General features: G+C 44.1%; 1 protein-coding gene across 1 annotated transcript in view; it reads right to left on the bottom strand.

Moving 5' to 3' along the window:
* Positions 1-18,874, bottom strand: part of LOC102191700 (stimulated by retinoic acid gene 6 protein homolog) — a 41,336-nt gene extending 22,462 nt beyond the window's left edge. The window contains exons 1-4 of the mRNA XM_005683894.3: positions 18,760-18,874; positions 5,742-5,817; positions 3,884-3,981; positions 2,640-2,770 (exon numbers count right to left, since the gene is read on the bottom strand). Coding sequence (XP_005683951.2) covers positions 2,640-2,770; positions 3,884-3,981; positions 5,742-5,817; positions 18,760-18,779 — 325 coding nt within the window. The 5' untranslated portion in view covers positions 18,780-18,874. The remainder of the gene's footprint in view (positions 1-2,639; positions 2,771-3,883; positions 3,982-5,741; positions 5,818-18,759) is intronic.

The raw sequence follows: 19,133 nt of genomic DNA, 5'->3' as shown, positions 1-19,133 counted from the left end.
TAGTGAGTCCAAACAAAAGTGGAGGGAAGAAGTCAACTCAGAAAATGTACGGTTATAATGAGGATACATATGTAAAATCATTTTGTGAAAACAGAAGAGGGAACCCTTGAGCCATGAAGCAAGAAACAATGTTCTGGTCCAGCCAGATGTTCAACATATTCGTTTTCAAGGAAACACAGGTCAAGACAACAGTCAGATAATACTTCACACCTACTCAAATGCCTGTATCTTTTAAAAATGAAAATAGCAAGTATTGGACAGGATGTGAAGAAATTAGAATCTTCACACCTTGCAGGTCAATGGAACCAAATGGAGAGCCCAGAAATAGACCCATACACATGTGTGGTCAATCAATTTTCAACAAAGCTGCAAAGGCAGTTTAGTGGGCAAAGAGTAGGTTTTTGCAACAAGGAGTGTTGCAAATAAATGGATAGTCAAAGGCAAAAAAAAAAAAATAGGATTTCATTCCACACCTTACAGTATAAGCAAAAAATTAATATGTATTATAGACCTAAATGCAATACACCATAAGACTAAAACCTCTAGAAAGAACAAATAAGAAAATCTAAGTGATCTTAGATTAGGCAAAGATTTCTTATATGATACCATAAAAGGAAAAATGAAAATATTAGACTTCCTCAAAATTGTAAATGGCAGCTCTTCAAAAGACAGTTGATAGAATGAAAACACAAGTCACAGATTGGGTGAAAATACTTGCAATTCATACATCTGATAAAGCACTTATATACAGATTATATTAAAAAGAAAACTCTCAAAACTCAACAATAAGAAAACAAAAAACAACCCAATTTTTTAAAGTAGGCGAATGATTGAACAGACAGTTCTTCAAAGAAGGTAGAGGGATAGCAAATAAGCATGAAAATATGCTCAACATCATTAGTCATTACAAAAGTACAAATTAAAACCACAATAAGATACCACTACATGCTTCTTAGAATGGCTAAAATTAAAAAGACTGACCATGTGTTGTCAAAAACAAAGAGAAACTGAAACTCTCATACACTGAGGAAGGTAATCAAAACTGGAAAAAAATCACTTTGAAAAATAGTCTGACAGTTTCTTTAAAAATATAATCTACTTCATGGTCTTAATAATGCAGACATCCACTCGTAGGTATTTATCCAAGAAAAGTGGAAACATACAAGGACTTGTAATCCTTTTAGCAGCTCTATTTGTAATAGCCAAAAACTGAAAATAAATCAAATGTCTGTCAACTGGTGAATGGGTAAACAAACTGTGGTCTCTCCATATAGTGGAACACTACTCAGAAATGAAAAAGGAATGATTTCTGATACATGCTAAACATGTATGGATCTCAAAATAATGATGCTGGAGGGTGAAAGAAAACAGATCACTCCCCTAAGGAGAGGGGGAAAGTGCATTACATGTGATTCCATTTATATAATTGCCTGAGGCTGGGGGTGATGACAAGATACAGGTGGGAATAAGACAGTACAAAGGGGAAAAAGTTAACTCTGGGGTTCATCATGATGATTGTGGTAATGATTTCATAGATGCAAATATTTGCCATGGGCTTTCCAGGTGGCTGAGTGGTAAAGAATCCGCCTGCCAATGCAGGAGACTCAGGTTCAATCTCTGGATTGGGAAGATCCTCTGGAGAAGGAAATGGCAACCCCCTCCAGTATTTTTGCCTGAGAAATCCCATGGATAAAGGAGCCTGGTAGGCTGCAGTCCATGGGGTTGCAAAAGACATGACTGAGTGACCAAACAACAAATCTTAGCTTATATACTTCTAAGAGATACATCATTTTGGTTTTAATTTTCATCAAAAACTCTTAAAAACTAAGGAGATATTACATGTATAATATCATATAAGAAACGAATCGCCAGTCTAGGTTCGATGCATGATACAGGATGCTTGGGGCTGGTGCATTGGGATGACCCAGAGGAATGGTATGGGGAGGGAGGTGGGAGAGGGTTCAGGACTGGGAACACGTGTACGCCCATGGCAGATTCATGTTGATGTATGGCAAAACCAATACAATATTGTAAACTAAAAATACTAATAATAATAATAAAATTTTTTAAAATTAAAAAATAATAAAAATTTAAAAAATTTAAAAATTTAAAAAAGAAGTAGAAAAAAAAAAACTAAGGAGATACTGTAGGCGTTTGCTCATAGAGGACTGGAACTCAGGAGAGAGAACTGAACAGGACAGGAGAGGTTTGGGAGTCATTAGATTAGGGATGATTGAACTGTTGGAGAGCCCAGGGCATGGGGAACAAAGAGGCCTCAGATCAATGGCCAGAGAAGTAAGCACAGCTCTTTGAGGAAGCATCTGAATGCTTACTGATAGCAAGAAGGCAGTCATAGCTATCACTCAGGAGAGATGTTTAGTGCAGGTGACCGAGAAGCTACCCTCTGAGCCTTCATTCTACTATGTCTAAAGAACCTCTGAATCTAACTGGGAGAAAACACCAGCAAATGAGCTTTGAAACCCTGTGGGCTCAACATTGACCTTGGGTAAGTAATAAGCTGAAAAGAATGCTGACAGTCCACAAAGTGTGTCCCCTGACCCCAGAGAACCCCTGCCATGTGGTCTCTGAGCAATAATTTCCGCGGTGAAATTCCAGCAGGTGTGAGGCAGCGCGTGTACCTTGGGCCCACTGCGGGACCATCAGGGGCTGGTAACCTTCTGAGAACAAGAACATGACCTTATTGGCTGTGGCCCCAAAGGCAACTCCATAGGACCATCGATTACTGAAAGTGCCCACGAAGTCCAGAGGTCTGTGAATAAGAGAAGCAAGTCATGAAGCCAGAAGTGACTCACTCCCACGGTTCATCTCCAAAGTTAACTGCCCCGCGCTGGGGAGGAATTATTGATTAGTGAATTATTCATTTCCTCGGTGGCTCAACAGGAAAGAATCCGCCTGCAATGCAGGAGATGTGGGTTCAATCCTGGGTCTGGAAGATCCCCTGGAGAAGGAAATGGCAACCGACTCCAGTATTTTGGCCTGGGAAATCCCATGGACAGAAGAACCTGGTGGGCTACAGTCCATGGGGTCGTAAAAGAGTTGGACACGACTTAGAGACGAAACAACAACATATCCTGAGGTCCTCTGTGCCGATATTGGGGCTCAATGTGGATTCAGGGTACTGATGTGAGGGAGACAAAATCCTTGCCCTGGAGAAGTTCCAAGTCTGGGGAGCAAAAGCAAGGACGTCAGCAGCCATGACAGCAAGCAAAATGGGCAAGCGACTCACTTCTCTGAGCCTGAGCTTATTCACCCATCACATGAGGATAACCACCTCTACCTTGTTGGGGTTCATCAGAGTAATGTAGTTAAAGCAGATGGTTCAGTGCCTGGGTCACAGTCAGTGTGCAATAAATGTTAACTATATCACCAATATTATTATTACTTACAGGGTAATGAGGCAGAGATGTGAAAATTAGAACTCAAGGAAAAATGTGGTAAAGGGAGCAGAGATTCAGAATGGCAGAGCCAGAAAGGCCCTGAAATCTGCCTGGACCACCCAGCTCTCCTGGGACGTGGCTCATGCCTCCATCCCAACAAGGAAGCTTGCTGCCACCAGTGACAGGGAACTCTCTCCCCTCTGCTTTCTGGAATAGCCATGGTGCTGAGCATGGGAAGGCCTTTCCCACAGTGAGCTGAGCCTCCTTGAGATGTTTTAAGCATACCTGGGCAGGCCTGGGTGCTGAGGACACAATGGCTTGGAACTGCATTCTGAATTCTCTGGGCATTGGGTGGGTTGGGGAAGGGAGGGGCAAGGCTCTTCTTGGTGGGGAGGTAGCTAGGAGTTAGCCTGGCCTTACAAATGGTGTTGGTCCCAAACACAGAGTATCCCCAAGCTGTAGTTAGGAACCTTGGCTCAACTCACATGATCATTCCGAAGCGGTTCCGCAGAAGGTAAGTGTCATCTCTCTCTCTGTGTTGCTCTCTTCTTTGGAGAAAGGACAAGACCAAAATGATGAAAAACTATAGGAAGAGAAGATGAGTTTGCCATCAGGGAGTGTTCATCCTCAGACCCTCTGTGCCCTTACTGAAGGAGAGTGTGTGGGTGAGCAGGGCACTCAGAATGTCTAGGACTCAAACTCCAGACTCAGGGAGCTGGCTGTGTGCACCCCTAAGCTTCCAGAATGTTTTGTACTGAGCTTCCTTTTGTGTTGCCCTGAATGGACATGGGTTCAAATCTTTCTTTCCCACTCACTGGCTTGAAGGGAGACTTAACTTCTCTGAATCTCAGTGTCCTCTTCTGTAAACAAACAAACAAATAAACAAACAAATAATTGTTAGGTGGCAAATCCTTCTTTGCTTTTTATTCCTATGATTCAGTCATCTCTCCGATACTTGATGCCCCTTTCCTGTTTTCCTTTTACTAGAAGTATCCCAAGAATTATCAACACTTGCCATCTCCATTTGCTGACCTCTCACTTGCTCTTCGACCCCCTAACCTGGCTTCTGCCACCATCACTCCACGGAAGCAGTGCTGGTCAAAGTCACTAATTACCACCTTGTTGCTCAACCCAAACGTAAACATTAAGCCAGGTCTACTTGGCCTCTCAGCAGCATCACTGTTGACCTTTTCCTCCTCTTTGAAATACTCTCCTCTCTATGCTTCTGTCAGCCACACTTTTCTGGTTTTCTTCCAGTACTTCTCAGTCTCCTTTGCTGGATCATTCTTTACCCAGCCGCTGGATGTGGAGGTCCTCAGGGTTCATTCCAAGGACCGCTCCTCTCACTCCCCGACTCTCTCTTCCTCAGTGATCCTACCCGTGTCCATGCTTTCCATGGCCACCAAATACATAGAAGACTCACAAACTTAGATTTCCAGCCCACACTTGGTCCAGAATTGTATGTCCAACTGCACAGTTAGTATTTCTTTTTGATGTGTTGAATGCTTCTTAAATTCAGTTTGTCTTAAATGGAACTCATGAGTTTCCTCATTGTCCTGTTCCTTTACCCACAACAAACTTGGATCTCTTCTAATTTTCCCTAACAAGCGGATGGCAAATACCAACCTCCTTCCAACTGTGCAAATCAGAAACCGAAGAGTCATTCTCTCCCTGACCTCTCTAAACAACCTGTTAGTAGGTCCTACTGATTTTACCTTCTGAACATCTCGAGTTGACCACCATCATCTAGGATAATGTAAAATTACCTCACCTGGACCTCTGCAACCATCCCCTCATTGGTCTTCCTCCCTCCTCTCTTGCTTGCCTCCAATCAGATCCCCACTTGCAACCAGAGTGATCGTTTCAACACATAAATCTGATCCCACCATACTCATGCCAGAAATCCTCCAATTACTCCCCATCGTATTTAGAACAAAGACAAATCTCCTGCACACAGAACCTGGCCCTGCCCCACCTCCCCAGACACTTCTACCTCATTCTCCACTCCAGCCTCACTTGCCCTCTCAGCTCCTCACAATCTCCATGTTCCCTGCCCCCATGGAGCCTTTGCACAACCTCTCCTCTTTGCTTGAAATGTTCCTTACTACACCTTCCAACAGACCTTAGCTCCAGCATTGCTTCCTCAGAAAAACCTATTTCGACTTCCCTACAAGTCAGTGTTCCTGACTCTTGGGACCTTCAAAGCCTTCTTCTGCCTGTGTTTTTGGTGCATAATGTAAGTCAGCAAGTCTCTGCTGACCTATTCAGACCCCTGTGGAAGACTGTGTATGGGGGGTGGCTCCCCTTCTCTCCCCTCACTGACCCTCCTCTGCCTTCACTTACTGATGGGATGAGGGAGTAATGGAGGAAGAGCTCCATGTCCACTGAGCAGTCACAAGTGCCGTTTAGCTGCCTGGTCCTGAAAAACAGCCAAAATACTCATTCACATCATCAGTCACTGTTGTGTTCAATGACCCTTCAGCCTTGAGCATCACTGTCAGGAATTTGACCTGTAGCCCACTGAGATCATCTGATCTTTTTTAACGTCACTTTCTGAGTCAGTGCTGCTCACCTGTGATGTGTCTTCCCTAAGTGGATTAATCTTCTTTCACAACTCTTTCTCCAGCTTAATTATCTACACAACTGTCCTACTGACTGGCTCTAACTCCTTCTTTTCTTGGTGACGTAGTCCAGGACAGATTCAGGTTTCCTTGGAGCCCAAAGCTTATCATTTGGATGTCCTTTTCAAATAAAACTACAAAAATATCTTACCTGCTCATATTTTAAAGAAAACACATCACCATGTAAACAGTTAACCAAGGTACCTCCCACCCTCCCAGAACCTTGGTAGGGTCCTGCAAGTGAGAGGTCCTGAGATTTAAGCTCCAGAAACTTCACAGGAAAGCAGTCTTTCGACATGGTTTTTCGTAATCAGAGGACAAGAAGCATCTGCTCACTCTGATTCACTGCTGGGCTACTGGGGCAGGACAGCAGTCATCTGGATGGCAGGCTATGGACTTTGTCCTCTCCAGACCTCACAGCCTGCAGGACAGGGCTGCTGGGTCTCCTGCCTGAAACACATGACAGCAGGCTTGTGGCCTCTCTTTGAGAGGGACCTGCTCCTCTTGGGGTCCCAGCACAGTTCTTCTCACCACTCTGACTTGCACTGCACCACCTCAGCACATGCTCACCCTCCAGATCCTTGCTCACTCTGTGCCCCACTCCTGCAACTTCCATCTGGCCATTCCCCAGACTTCCCTCCTGGCCAGCTTTCCCCTCAGAAGTCTCAGGGAAACCCATGAACATAACGCATGTGTGGGTGCTAAGTCACTTCAGTCGTGTCCGACTCTTTGCAACCCTATAGACCGTATACAGCCTGACAGCCTCCTCTGTCTGTGGGATTCTCCAGGCAAGAATACTGGAGCAGGTTGCCATGCCCTCCTCTGGGGAATCTTCTCCACCTAGAGATCGAACCCGCATCTCTTGTCTCCTGCATTGGCAAGCGGGTTCATTACCACTACTGCCACCTGGGAAGCCGGAGCATAACATATTCCCTTGAAATTCTTTGCGATTCCAGTACTCCATGGTGATGTCTAAACCATAGGACTGAAATATCCTAGAAGTGTTGGGATAGTGGCGGTGGGGACTCATGCCGTTAGAAATGTGATAGAACTGTAAAGGTCAACTCCATTTTTTGGAAGGTAAATTGAGCACATACATCAATCTCCCCATCCTATACAAAAGCCTCAAAATTTAAAAGAAAGGAAAAAGTAGCCCTATTTGAAAGCAGGAAAGAAGTCTATTAGAAGACGCTGAATGATGGAGTGCAATTAGAACAAGATCAAACAGAAGAAGCATCAGCCAGCATGGCTGCAGACTGGGACCACGAAGAAAGTGCTCTGCATCCACATGCAAGAGGCTGACACAGGTGGGGGCTGCTGACAGACCACAGAATGAAGAGTCGGGGGCGACAGACCCAAGTGTCCTCTCACCATGCTGATCAGCCAGGGGCAAGGAGTTTATCTCTCTGGGAATAGTATGCATGCGTCAGAGAGAAAAGGCAGTGCCCCGATCATAGGTGGCACCTGGGAGGGACCAGGCTCTTTGGAAGAAGATCGGCTGCCGAGGTACCCCGTCTATCGGCACTTCCCACCTCTGCCCTGCTGCACGGAAAGCACACTTTAGTGTTAGCTGCTGCGGCAGCTGCCACGCACACCCCAATAAATATCCCAGTGGAAAGCTCTATCACAAAGATAAGCACCCAATCCAGAGCCATCAAACATGAGGAAAGATTACACTATGAAAGGGAGCCAAAAATTCAACAGACAGAGGTGCTTACTCCTGAGGAAATGAAGCTAACACAGAACTTTTTTGAGACACAGTGTAGAGGAAATTGTCCACAAGAAGAATGAGCATAGGAGGAAGTTGTTGTTGTTGTTTAGTCGCTAAGCCATGTTCAACTCTTGGTGACTCCATGGGCTGTAGCCCGCCAGACTCTTGTCCATTGGATTTCCCAGGCAAGAATACTGGAGTGGGTTGTCATTTCCTTCTCCAGGGATTTTCTTGACCCAGGGATCAGACCTGTATCTCCTGCATTGCAGGCAGATTCTTTACCACTGAGCCACCAGGGAAGCCCCCTAGGAAGAAGTAGAGGGATGCAAAAAGTCACAATAAGCAAAGAAATTAGCAAAACTTCCCATTATTCCCGAGCACAGAATTTTAAACACACACGCATATATATTAACACACACATTGTTAGAAAAACAAGGACTCGAAAAGACCTGTTCTAAAAGAAATATTGGAGAAAATTCTCAATTAAGAAGAAAAATGAATCTAGGAGGAAGGGGAAGGGTTTAAAAGCAACAACAAATGGAGGAATTAGGGGGGAAATATCTAAATAAGTAATTATTGCAAAATAAAATGTTTGAAATGTCAATTTGGAGTTGAAATACCAGATGATACCTCACATGGAAGGGTAGGAACATGTGTAGATATATAGGGAAGTGAAATGAGGACCAAGTTCTTGTCATGTTTAGGAGGATGGTGTACATCTGTTTTATTTTTCTGAGATTTATAAGTAAAATATAATTCTAAGTAAGTATGTTAAAAGTCCACAGTTAGCTACCAGAAGGATATAAATGGAAAGCAAATCAATGTACTAAAAAGTGAATATGAAGAAATAAAAATTCAATCACTCTAGCAAAGCACAGGAAAAGAAAAAAAATGAAATAAAGACCCAAATTGAAACACCGCAAGAATAAAACTGTCCAAAGAATAGTAAGCCACCAGCAAGGGAAGAAATACAAACATTCAATAAATTCTTAAAATTTCAACTAGTAATAAAAGGAGAAATTAAGATGAAATGCTGCCTTATCTATTTTTAGTGTTTAGCTATTTGCATGGCTGCACGGGGTGTTAGCTGCTGCATGCAGGGTCTTTAGTCTCTGTTGCAGCATGTGGGATCTTCAGTTGCAGCATGTCAACTCTAAGTTGGGACATGTGGGATTTTGTTCCCTGACCAGGGATCGAACCTGGGTCCCCTGCATTGGGAGCATGGAATATTAGCCACTGGGCTGTTGCCCTAATGGTCTGGGAGCGAGCAACGAAAATGAAGACAGAACAGGAAATCTGGTGCAATGGGTCAGGGGACCCGACCTCTATTGAACTGAGGGAGTAATTTTGATTAATGGTTCCTATGCAATTGTATGGGACTGGTCCCCTAAGGGGTATGCAGTCTCTAATTGCTCTCATCAAAATCAGTCCTGCAGTCCTCACAAAAGGCTGCATTGGCAGGTGCATAAAGTCTTAGACTATACTAATATTACCACTCATTCAGATCATCCAATTATATGGCATGTTAGTGGCATGTCACCCCCCTTCCCACAGTTGGATAAAGGAAGAGGGCAAGGAGAAATTTGGAGATTGGCTTTAAGTCTTAAAAAATTCCAAATTTGGGACGGACATTATTCCGATAAAACTCATTATTTATTGACATTTAATACCAGTACCAACTGGACATTTTATATTCAGTCTTGCGTGAGAAATTCTTATGTGCTCTTGAAAGGAACAATTTCTATCAATGAAAGTGTACAAGAACTTTCTTGCCAGGATTGCAAATTACATACTTGCTGAAATTCTTCACTTTATAATTCTAATCACTCATTTGTTATATTAAGAAGGAGATTGGGAATATGGCTTCCAGTAAATCAAACCAGACCTTGGGAAGGCTCTCCTAAAACACACATGCTCTTTTAAAGGTTATGAAGAAAGTACTACAACGTTCCAAAAAGCTTATTGGACTCCTTATAGCAGCTATTGTGGGAATTATTGCTATAGCCCTGACCGCAGCAGTAGCTGGAGTGACATTGCGTCAAACTATACAAACGACTGCATTTGTACAGCGGTGGCACCAAGAGGCAAGTTCTGCCTGGGGAAGTGAAACCCACATAGGCCAAGAAATTAACGAACGATTGATTGATTTAGAAAATGCCGTTCTCCTACTAGGGGACGAAGTACAAAATTTTAAATCACAAATTCATCTTAAGTGTGATTGGAATATCTCTTTATTTGGTGTCACACCTCATAAATATAATCAAAGTGCATATACTTGAGATCAATTATTTAAACATTTGAGGGGACATGTTCGTAATAATTTATCCTTAGATATTTCCCAATTATGGCTACTATTTCTAATATGCAGAATGCTCGCTTACAATTACTCGCAGAAACTGATTTATTTGAAGAAATTGAGGAAAGCTTACATAAACTTAACCCCATGATGTGGATTAAAACTTCAGGAGGAGGATTGCTTGGTACTATAATATCAGGATGTATGTTTTTAACTGTTTCGTGTTTAGTCGTCAGATGCACGAGAATTGATGAAGAAAAAAGTTGCTCAGATGGCATATCTACTCCTGAAAAAACAAAAGGGGGAAGATGTAGTGGGAATTCCTAACAATGTACTTTCACAGCCTTGAGCAATTCCACAGAAATAGCACCTGGAAAAACAGCATGTATTAAGAAACTGTGTTAATGATTATCTTTCATGTTTTTCTTAAGAATAATCTTGATACAACCCCCCAAGGCCAGACCCAGAAGGGAGTATGACTGGGATCATGAAAGCATGGACCTTGTAACTTTGGGTCAGTGTCAGGCATGAACGCTGCCTACACACTTGCTGATTGTTTCTGAGACTAGCCCAAAAGTGAGAGGCCTGGGGTAAAAACAAGGAGATCTGTACTATGTCAGTGCAGTGTCTTGGGAACGATAAGATAAAAAAAAGTCTTGTAGTCTGCAATTTGGAATAAAAGCTGGACTCAGAGTGGACTCTGCACCTCAGTCCAATAGAGGCTGCAGGTCCCCTGACCCATTGCATCAGATTTTGTGTTCTGTCTTCATTCTCGTCACTCGCTTCCGGACCATTAGGACAACACTGGACCTCCAGGGAAGACCCTGTCTTATCTATTAGAGTGGGAGTTATTGACAATACTACTCAGAATTATTGAAGGTCAAGACAAGTTGGTATTCATTTACTGATAATCAAAGTGCAAGGAGATATAGCCATTCTGAGGATTAATTTTGCAATATATACCGAGCGCTGTTAAAATACAGCAATTCCACTTCTAGGAATTCTAATTCTAAAAAATATACACTAAGGAAATAATCAGAGAGATGACTGGGGACATGTACTAGAATGCTAAAAATTTCATTCTTCCTCCCTCCCTCCTATGTGTGCTTAACATTTTAAATGTAATATATGCTTATTGTAAAATATTCAGAATATTTACAAATGTAAAAAGTACTAATAAAAGCCCTTTTCCCTTCCATAATTATGTTTTTGTAACCTGTAGTTTCAAGCAAAAATGGGATCAGACTAAAGTTGTCTGATTTGATTGATTTCTTCATTTAATCAATAAAAGAAAGGAAAAGATTTTTATTATTAAGAAGGGTAATTTCTCATGTCAGAATATACAGACCCACAGATCTCTTTCTGTGGGGTGACTCTGCCTGCACATATTCACTGCTGGACCTGCCTCCTGCTTGGAGGGCTGAGAGGAGGGTTAGTCTGGCAGTGGCTAGAAGCAGGTGAGCTCAGAGAGAGTAGAGAGTGGAGCTCTCTAAATAAGGGCTCTACCTATGCATCCCCTCCAGCATGAACAGGTGAACTTGACTTGGGGGTCAACCCAAGTTAGAAGGCCACTGAGACCCCGTTCTTGGTCTCTGAGACTCACACTACTTCCTAATGGGTCCAGGGCTGTTGGGGCAGATCTGTTGAGGGGTGAACCACAAAACAGCACCCCCAAATGTAGAAAACCTAATTTCCATAGAAGACAGCTTGGAACTGTGTTTGTGATATATGGTTAAGGGAAACATATTATAAAACAACATGATCCCAAGTTGTGAAGAATGGTTATCTCTGTGTAGTGGGATTTGAGTCCATTCTACTTTCTAAAAGTGATTTTCCCAAATTGTCCAAGGGTACTGCATAGATGTAGTGCTTGGCAACTGCTTAGAACAGCGCTTAACACAAAATAGGCAGCAATGAACATATGCCGGATGAATGACTGGGTTTTGTAATCAGGGAAAAGACTGGAGGTTTTTTGCTTGGATCCCAGAGCAACAGAACACCATTCTGAAGGGAAGATGCCCAAGAATCAGCATAAAGTGAAAATATGCAAGATTTGTTCTATGACGGGGTATAAATTATAAATCTTTCATTAATTGAAAAGATAGAAAATTTAAAAATTGTTTAATAAATAAAAAATAAAGATTTAAAATTAAAAGTACTGAGGATGAGTCCAAGCAATGACACAAAACTGGTACATCTAGAGCACAGGTCATCTGCATTCCTAACTTCTTTCTCTGACACTCCTGTGCTGATCGCCTGCTGGGGGCAGTACGGTGTCTCTGTGCCCCACAGTCCTGCTTCCTTTGGTCCTAATGTTATCACTCTACAGTCATTAAACATATGATAATAGCTTTTATCGATTGATGTCACTTCATTATGTACCACTATCTCCTTAGGAATTCTATCTTATGTTATCTTATGTAGTCTTTACAAGTAGCAGATTGTAATAACTCCTTTTCAAAATGAGGAACTGGAGCCAGGAGAGGTTTCCTGACTGGCCCAGGAGGAGGTGAGGCTGGGAGCCAGGCACCGCTGTATGACACCATCCTCCCAGCCCCTGCTGCTAGCTCACGTGGCTCCTCAGAGCTCCGAGAGTTCGCTGACCTTCCGGGCTGTGGCTGACTCATCTTTGATCCTAAATCCAGTCCAGCACCTGGCACAGACAGGATTAGGGCATGTTTGTTAAATTCCATGGGAACTTCCCTCAGGAAGTTGAGGCCCAAAGAGGGCCAGTAAGCAGAAAACGTCACAAAGCCCAGGTTATTCCAAGTCCAGCTCAAGGTGCTCAGTGAGTATGGCACCGGCCACCCTGGGGGCAGAAAAAAGGGAACTGGTTCCCACTGCTGAGTGCAGAGAAGGGATGAGAAGGAGGAAGAGGTGTGTGCACTGTGTGTGTGCATGAACATACCTGTCCGTGTGATGCCTCCAGCAATGAGGCAGCCTGTGTGCCAGGGTCTCTGGGGTCAGCCCAGACCCGCCTTTGTGAATCCCTTCAATCCCATAACACGCAGGCTCCTCCTAGTCCTGCCTGGAGCTGGAGGCAGATGTGATAGTATGCTCAAACTGGCTTGTATCAGCTTAGGACTGTCACATTATCAGGAATTTTGCAAGCCAGTTTGTAAACACCACCAGTGGTAAAAATTGAAATATACAAATGCATAATTAAATAAATTATTAAAAAGGAAAGTAGTAAAGCCTGAAAACCCATCACCTCCTAATTGCTTTGCTACCTTTTGCTGTGATTTATCTCTGGAGGTTATACGTGCAGGATGAAAACTCTGTGTTATGGATTGTGCTACTTCCATGCCTCCCTTCACACCTCCATTCAGCGACATCACATCATTAGCTTGAAATCAGCCAGGCTGGGAGTATTTACACCAGGGAGATGGGGGAGCACTGCAAATCAGGCTCTGATTTGTGTTCTGAGACTGTCTAGAAAGTGACAGAGAAAATGTTAACAAGGCAGATTAAATTTAAACATGTTTGTAGCCATTACATTATGAATAGCAAAAAAAAAAAAAAAAGGTACTATTCTTCTAGAATTTAAAATTCTTATCTCATTCATCCAAAAAGGAGTTTCTGGCAAATGAAATTCTGACTCACACCTTGTCTCCACTGTTGCACGTTTGTCTTACTCATTAATGTCAATAAATATATCAACCAACACTCATGTTGGCAATAAACTCGTGGGTCAATGGCAGGTTGACTACATACACAAGAGTTCTGGCAAAAATCAATGAAAGCATTTTGTGAGATTTAATTGGGTCTGTGCAGTTTGCAAGAAAGATCATTGTATATTTGTTATTTGTAAATTGTCTGTGATACCCTATTCTATCAGTACAATTCCCTGCTTTTGGACCAAAGAAAAGTTTTCTTTCTTGGGTTGGAGAGGGACACTCATTGGCTGTTTCTACCTCCTCATATGCCAGACCCCATCTGCTCCTCTGTCCTCAGAGCATCTGGGGTCAGCCCTCTCCAGACTGAGTGCCCCCTCAGCTCCAATCCAGTGCACGTCCATGGGCAGCTGCCCTGGTGTCCCTGGCCTCCTGCTAGGTGAGGGAGTGTCTGGGACTCCCCTGCCCTGGGTTCCTGATCACACAGTGGACTGAAGTCCTTCACCTGGTTAACCAGTAGCCTGAGTGCTCTGCACACCTGGCCCCATGATCAGTGTCCCGCTCCACACTACAGGTTGAGGGGGCGGGGCGGGCAGAACACAGCCATCTTGCCCAGAATGGCCCCTCTGTCCTCCGGAGCCGCCAGCCTCCTTTGAGGCCTTCATGTAAAGGCACCTGGCCAGGAAATACCACTTTGAGCCCACCCAGCCCTGCTCCTAAAAGTGCCAAGGCTTCCTAGTCTCAGATGAGCCCAGGGTCTCAGTTTGGTTACTTGTGAACTGAGATAGTTGGACTGCTTGGGACTCAGTCCACAGTCACAGCAGGGAGCCCACTCTGTGGAAGTCTTCATACATCTGTGTCCCCCACTGGAGGAGGTGCTCCCTAGGGGCAGGGACCTTCCTCATTCTTCTTATGTGTTCGGCTCCTGACCCAGAATGTGGCAACAACAGGTGCCCACTATGCTTAGTCATTCAGTCGTGTCCAACTCTTTTCGACATCATGGACTATAGCCCACCAGGCTCCTCTTTCCATGGGATTCTTCTCCAGGCAAGAATACTGGAATGGGTTGCCATGCCTTCCTCCAGGGGATCTTCCCAATCCAGGGATCAAACCCAGGTCTCCCAAGTTGCAGGCAGATTCTTTACTGTCTGAGCCACCAGGGAAACCCTGGTGCCCACTAATGCTTCCTAAATGGATAGATGGAAAGTTAACCTTTCTCAAGGGCCTACAGTATGCCAAGCTATCCCTCAAGGGTATGCTTTTATTAACTAATTTCAGCTTCATGATAGCCCTGTGAGAGGTACTATCATCACCCCATTTCACCTATGAGAAAACTGAAGCACCAGAAGGTAAGGAAACACATCCAAGCTTCCCCAGCCAGTGAGTGGCTGAGTCTGCATCCCCCTCAGCTTGCCTCTGACAGCTTCCCCAGAAAGTCAGGCCCATGTGCCTTTCTGTCTGTTTCTGTCCCCACTGCCTGCTGCTCTGTCCCCGTCAGTCACTTTCAGTGACTCTCTGAGAATCAGGGAGAGACACACTGATACCCTGTTTTGATTCCATTTTTCCCCAGGGCCGTTGTCTGTCTTCTCTGTGTGTCCAAATCGGTTTTTTCCTCCTTTGCCATGACTACTCCCATTCATCTGGTCCTTGCTGTACAGCTAGGATGGGGCTTCCCAGGTGACTTAGTAGGTAAAGAATCTGCCTGCAATGCAGGAGATGCAAGAGATTCGGGTTTGATCCCTGGGTCAGGAAGATCCCTTGGAGGAGGGCATGGCACCCCACTCCTGTCTTCTTGCCTAGAGAATCCCATGGACAGAGGAGCCTGGTGAGCTATAGTCCAGGGGGTCGCAAATCGTAAGACACGACTGAAGCGACAGAACACGCACGCATGTACAGCTGGGAATGATCAGCTCTGGTTGGTAACCTCCACCAGAGGGTGTGTATGGGCTGCTTTCATGCATGTGTGAGTCCTCAGATCTACCCAGAGGAAAAGCCTGGGATTTGGAGTTAGAAACCTCGTGAGCTGGGGTGAATCATTTATCCTGTTGAATCCTTGGTTGCTTTATCTGTAGAATGGATGGGATCCAGCACTTTCCTAGATCCTTCGAGGATGGATAGGAATGGTGATTTGTTAACTGACAAGTACCATGCTTGCTGGGCCTCAGGCCTGCTTCCACCTTTCCTACAACTGCCTCCCACAGATGCTGTTTCATGAGGTGGGAGCAGAGTATTCCAGGCAGCAGCCTGGCCCCCAGCAGACCCTTCGGTCCCTCCTGGATGTGGGGTCTGACATTATCAAGAGACACAGGAGCCACAGAACCAAGGAGCTGGACTCCTGGCTGGGTGTCTTGGCTCCACTGTTTAACCAGCTGGTCAACTGACTCAGAGAGACAGAATCAGCTCAGCCAAGTTGGGAACAGAGCTCTTTCCCAGGGCAGAAGGACTGCAAGAATTTTCCTGTCTTGAGCAGGGCACTGTAGTAAACAACAGAGCTTTACAGTTTATAAAGAACCCTCATCACCAAGGTCTCACTGGATCCTCAGAGAACACCAGTCAGAGGGAAACTATCACTTGTTCTTGGTGGGACTCAAACACACGTGATAACTTCAAGATGAGCCATTGATTGGCCTTTCGTTTCTGGCCTGGTTCTTTGTTCCATCTTCTCCCAGGGCCTCCCTGTTTCCTCCTCTGGGTGTGCAGATCTCTGTTTATTCTCCTTTGCCTTGACCTTACCCCTTCAATTGGAGCTTACTGTTCAGAGAAGAATGGTCTGCATCTGGTAGCTACCCTCCTTTGGAGAGAGTGTATGGAAAAGTTTTCACCCATGTCTGGCAAGTTCGGGCAGAGTTACAACGCGAAAAATGTGTGATTGAAGAAGACAAAGGCCCCCCCCCTTTTTTTTTTGCTCCCTTCCATTCTTAACTGTCCTAAAAAGCACCATTCATTTTTATTTCTTTTATAACCTTACCCTTGTTTACTGTGCTTTTCCTAATAACTTCTTATACCTGACTCCTCACCCTAACATCTTTTCTTGTCTTTAGCTGCAGATGGTGTTTAGGGTGACAACTTCAGTCACTGGGAGAGTTAACTCAGTTTTCCTAGGTCTCCCACATATTCAGGAGGTATACCCGTGCACGTGTGCTAAGTTGCCCCAGTTGTGTCCAACTCGGTGCAACGCTATGGACTCTAGCCTGCCGGGCTCCTCTGTCCATGGGATTCTCCAGGCAAGAATACTGGAGTGGGTTCCCATGCCCTCCTCCAGGGGATCTTTCCGACCCAGTAATCAAACTTGTGCCTCTTACATCTCCTGCATCGGCTGGCAGGTTCTTCACCACTAGCACCACCTGGGGAGCCCATACAGAAGGTATACATGTTATTAAACGTTTGTTTATCTCCTGTTAATCTTTTTTTATTATAGGAGTATCTTGGTCAAGAACCTAGAATAGAGGAAATATCATTTTTTCCTTCCCCACGATAACATCTTGCAACAGTCTAAACAGAGAATCCCCTGATACCAGGAAGCAATGGTTCTCCTTTTTGAGTAGTCTTTTTAGTTTTAGAATCATTTAAGATGAAATGTTTAAGTTTAAATGTTCGAGTGAGAATTCTTAATTCATGACATCTAGACATGACTTTACAGCTCTCAAATGCCTTTCATATTCCTTTCTCATATGATCTTTACAAAGCTGTGGGTTAGGACAGGGGTTAATAGGTGAGGAAACTGACTAATAGATGAGAAAACGGAGGCTTTAAGATCTACTAGAAACTACAGGTTCCAAACCCAGATCTTCTGGGCTCTTCCCATTCTGTAACTTCAGAATGAAGACAAACTGAAATCTGTTCACTGACCCAAGAACCTATCTGTGGTTCTCTGCTCAGTGCCCCCTGCCAAATTACATAGACCATGCCTTCTTCCCGGTTCCATGAGTCACCAATAGCAAAGACAGTCACCAGGTTTCTCAAAAAACTAAAAATAGACTACCATATGACCTAGCAATTTCACCTTTGGGAATATATCTGAAAACAACAAACACACTAAGTTGAAAGGATACATGCACCACAATGTTTGTAGCAGTGCTATTCACAACAGCCAAGATACGGAAGCAGCCCAAGTGTCCATCAACAGGTGAATGGATAAAGAAGATATCCTTTTTAGCCACAAAAAGGACAAGATGCTTGCCATTTGCAACAATATGGGTGGACTTGGAAGTTATGCTAAGTGAAATAAGTCAGAGAAAGACAAATATCAATTGATATCACATATACGTAGAATCTGAAGAATACAACAAACTAGTGAACATAACAACAGCAGCAGACTAGAACAACAAAAATGAATATAACAACAACAAAAAACCAGACCCATAGACATAGAGGACAAATTAGCGGTTACCAGTGGTGAGAGGGAGGGCTTCACAGGTGGCACTAGGCATAAAGAACCTGTCTGCCAATGCAGGAGACGTAAAAGATGTGGCTTTGGTCCCCAGGTGGAGGAGGTCCCCTGGAGAAGGGCATGGCGACCCACTCTGGTATTCTCGCCTAGAGAATCCCATGGACAGGGGAGCCTAGCTGGCTATGATCCATAGGGCTGCAAAGAGCTGGACACGACTGAAATGACTTGACGCCTACACGCATGCAGTGGCGAGAAGGAAGTAGAGAGGGGGCAAAACAGGGGTAGGAAATTAAGAGGTACAAACTATTATGCATAAAATAAACTACTATATTGCCCAAAATAGGGAATATAGGGCTTCCCTACTAGCTCAGACAGTAAAGCGTCTGCCTGCAATGCAGGAGACCTGGGTTCAATCCCTGGGTCGGGAAGATCCCCCAGAGAAGGCAAAGGCAACCCACTCCAGTACTCTTGCCTGGAAAAGCCCATGGACGGAGCAGCCTGGTAGGCTACAGTCCATGGGGTCACAAAGAGTTGGATACGACTGAGCAACTTTACTTTCATATGGAATATAGTCTATATTCTATAACTACTAATAGAGTACAACCTTTAAAAATTATGAATCACTACATTGTGCATCTGTGACTAATGTTGTACATCAACTGTACTTCAATTAAAGTACTTCTTTTAATTAAAAAATTACTTGTCTCAAGCTGGGCCCTGATAACTCACCTTGCATTTGGGGGAAACATCTCGGTGGAAAAGCACTGCTTGCCACCCTGCTGAGCAATCTGCGTCTCTGAATTGTTCTCTGGGCTTCTCTGGCCTCTCGTTGAGTGCTTCTGGTATTCTGATGTTCTGCCCAGTTTCTGTCACATCATCCAAAATTCCTCAGACAAAAACAAACATCTAGTCAAATATTTACTAGAGAAATGACAGTATGTGGTGGCCTCCTTCCTTGTTTGGGAACACTAATGGCTATTCTTTGGCTCTTCCACCCTTCCCATGATTTCTCATTCAAGATCAGGAACTGCCCTCCCATTTTCTCTTTCTGAGACTCCTGCAATCTCTTTTAGTCCCTGCTGGTGGTGGGCACTGGCTCCTTG

Source organism: Capra hircus, chromosome 8 (genome assembly GCF_001704415.2).
Source record: "Capra hircus breed San Clemente chromosome 8, ASM170441v1, whole genome shotgun sequence".
NCBI classification, from domain to species: domain Eukaryota; kingdom Metazoa; phylum Chordata; class Mammalia; order Artiodactyla; family Bovidae; genus Capra; species Capra hircus.
Note: the sequence above shows the minus strand (reverse complement) of the source record. Positions and strands in the feature narration are given on the sequence as shown.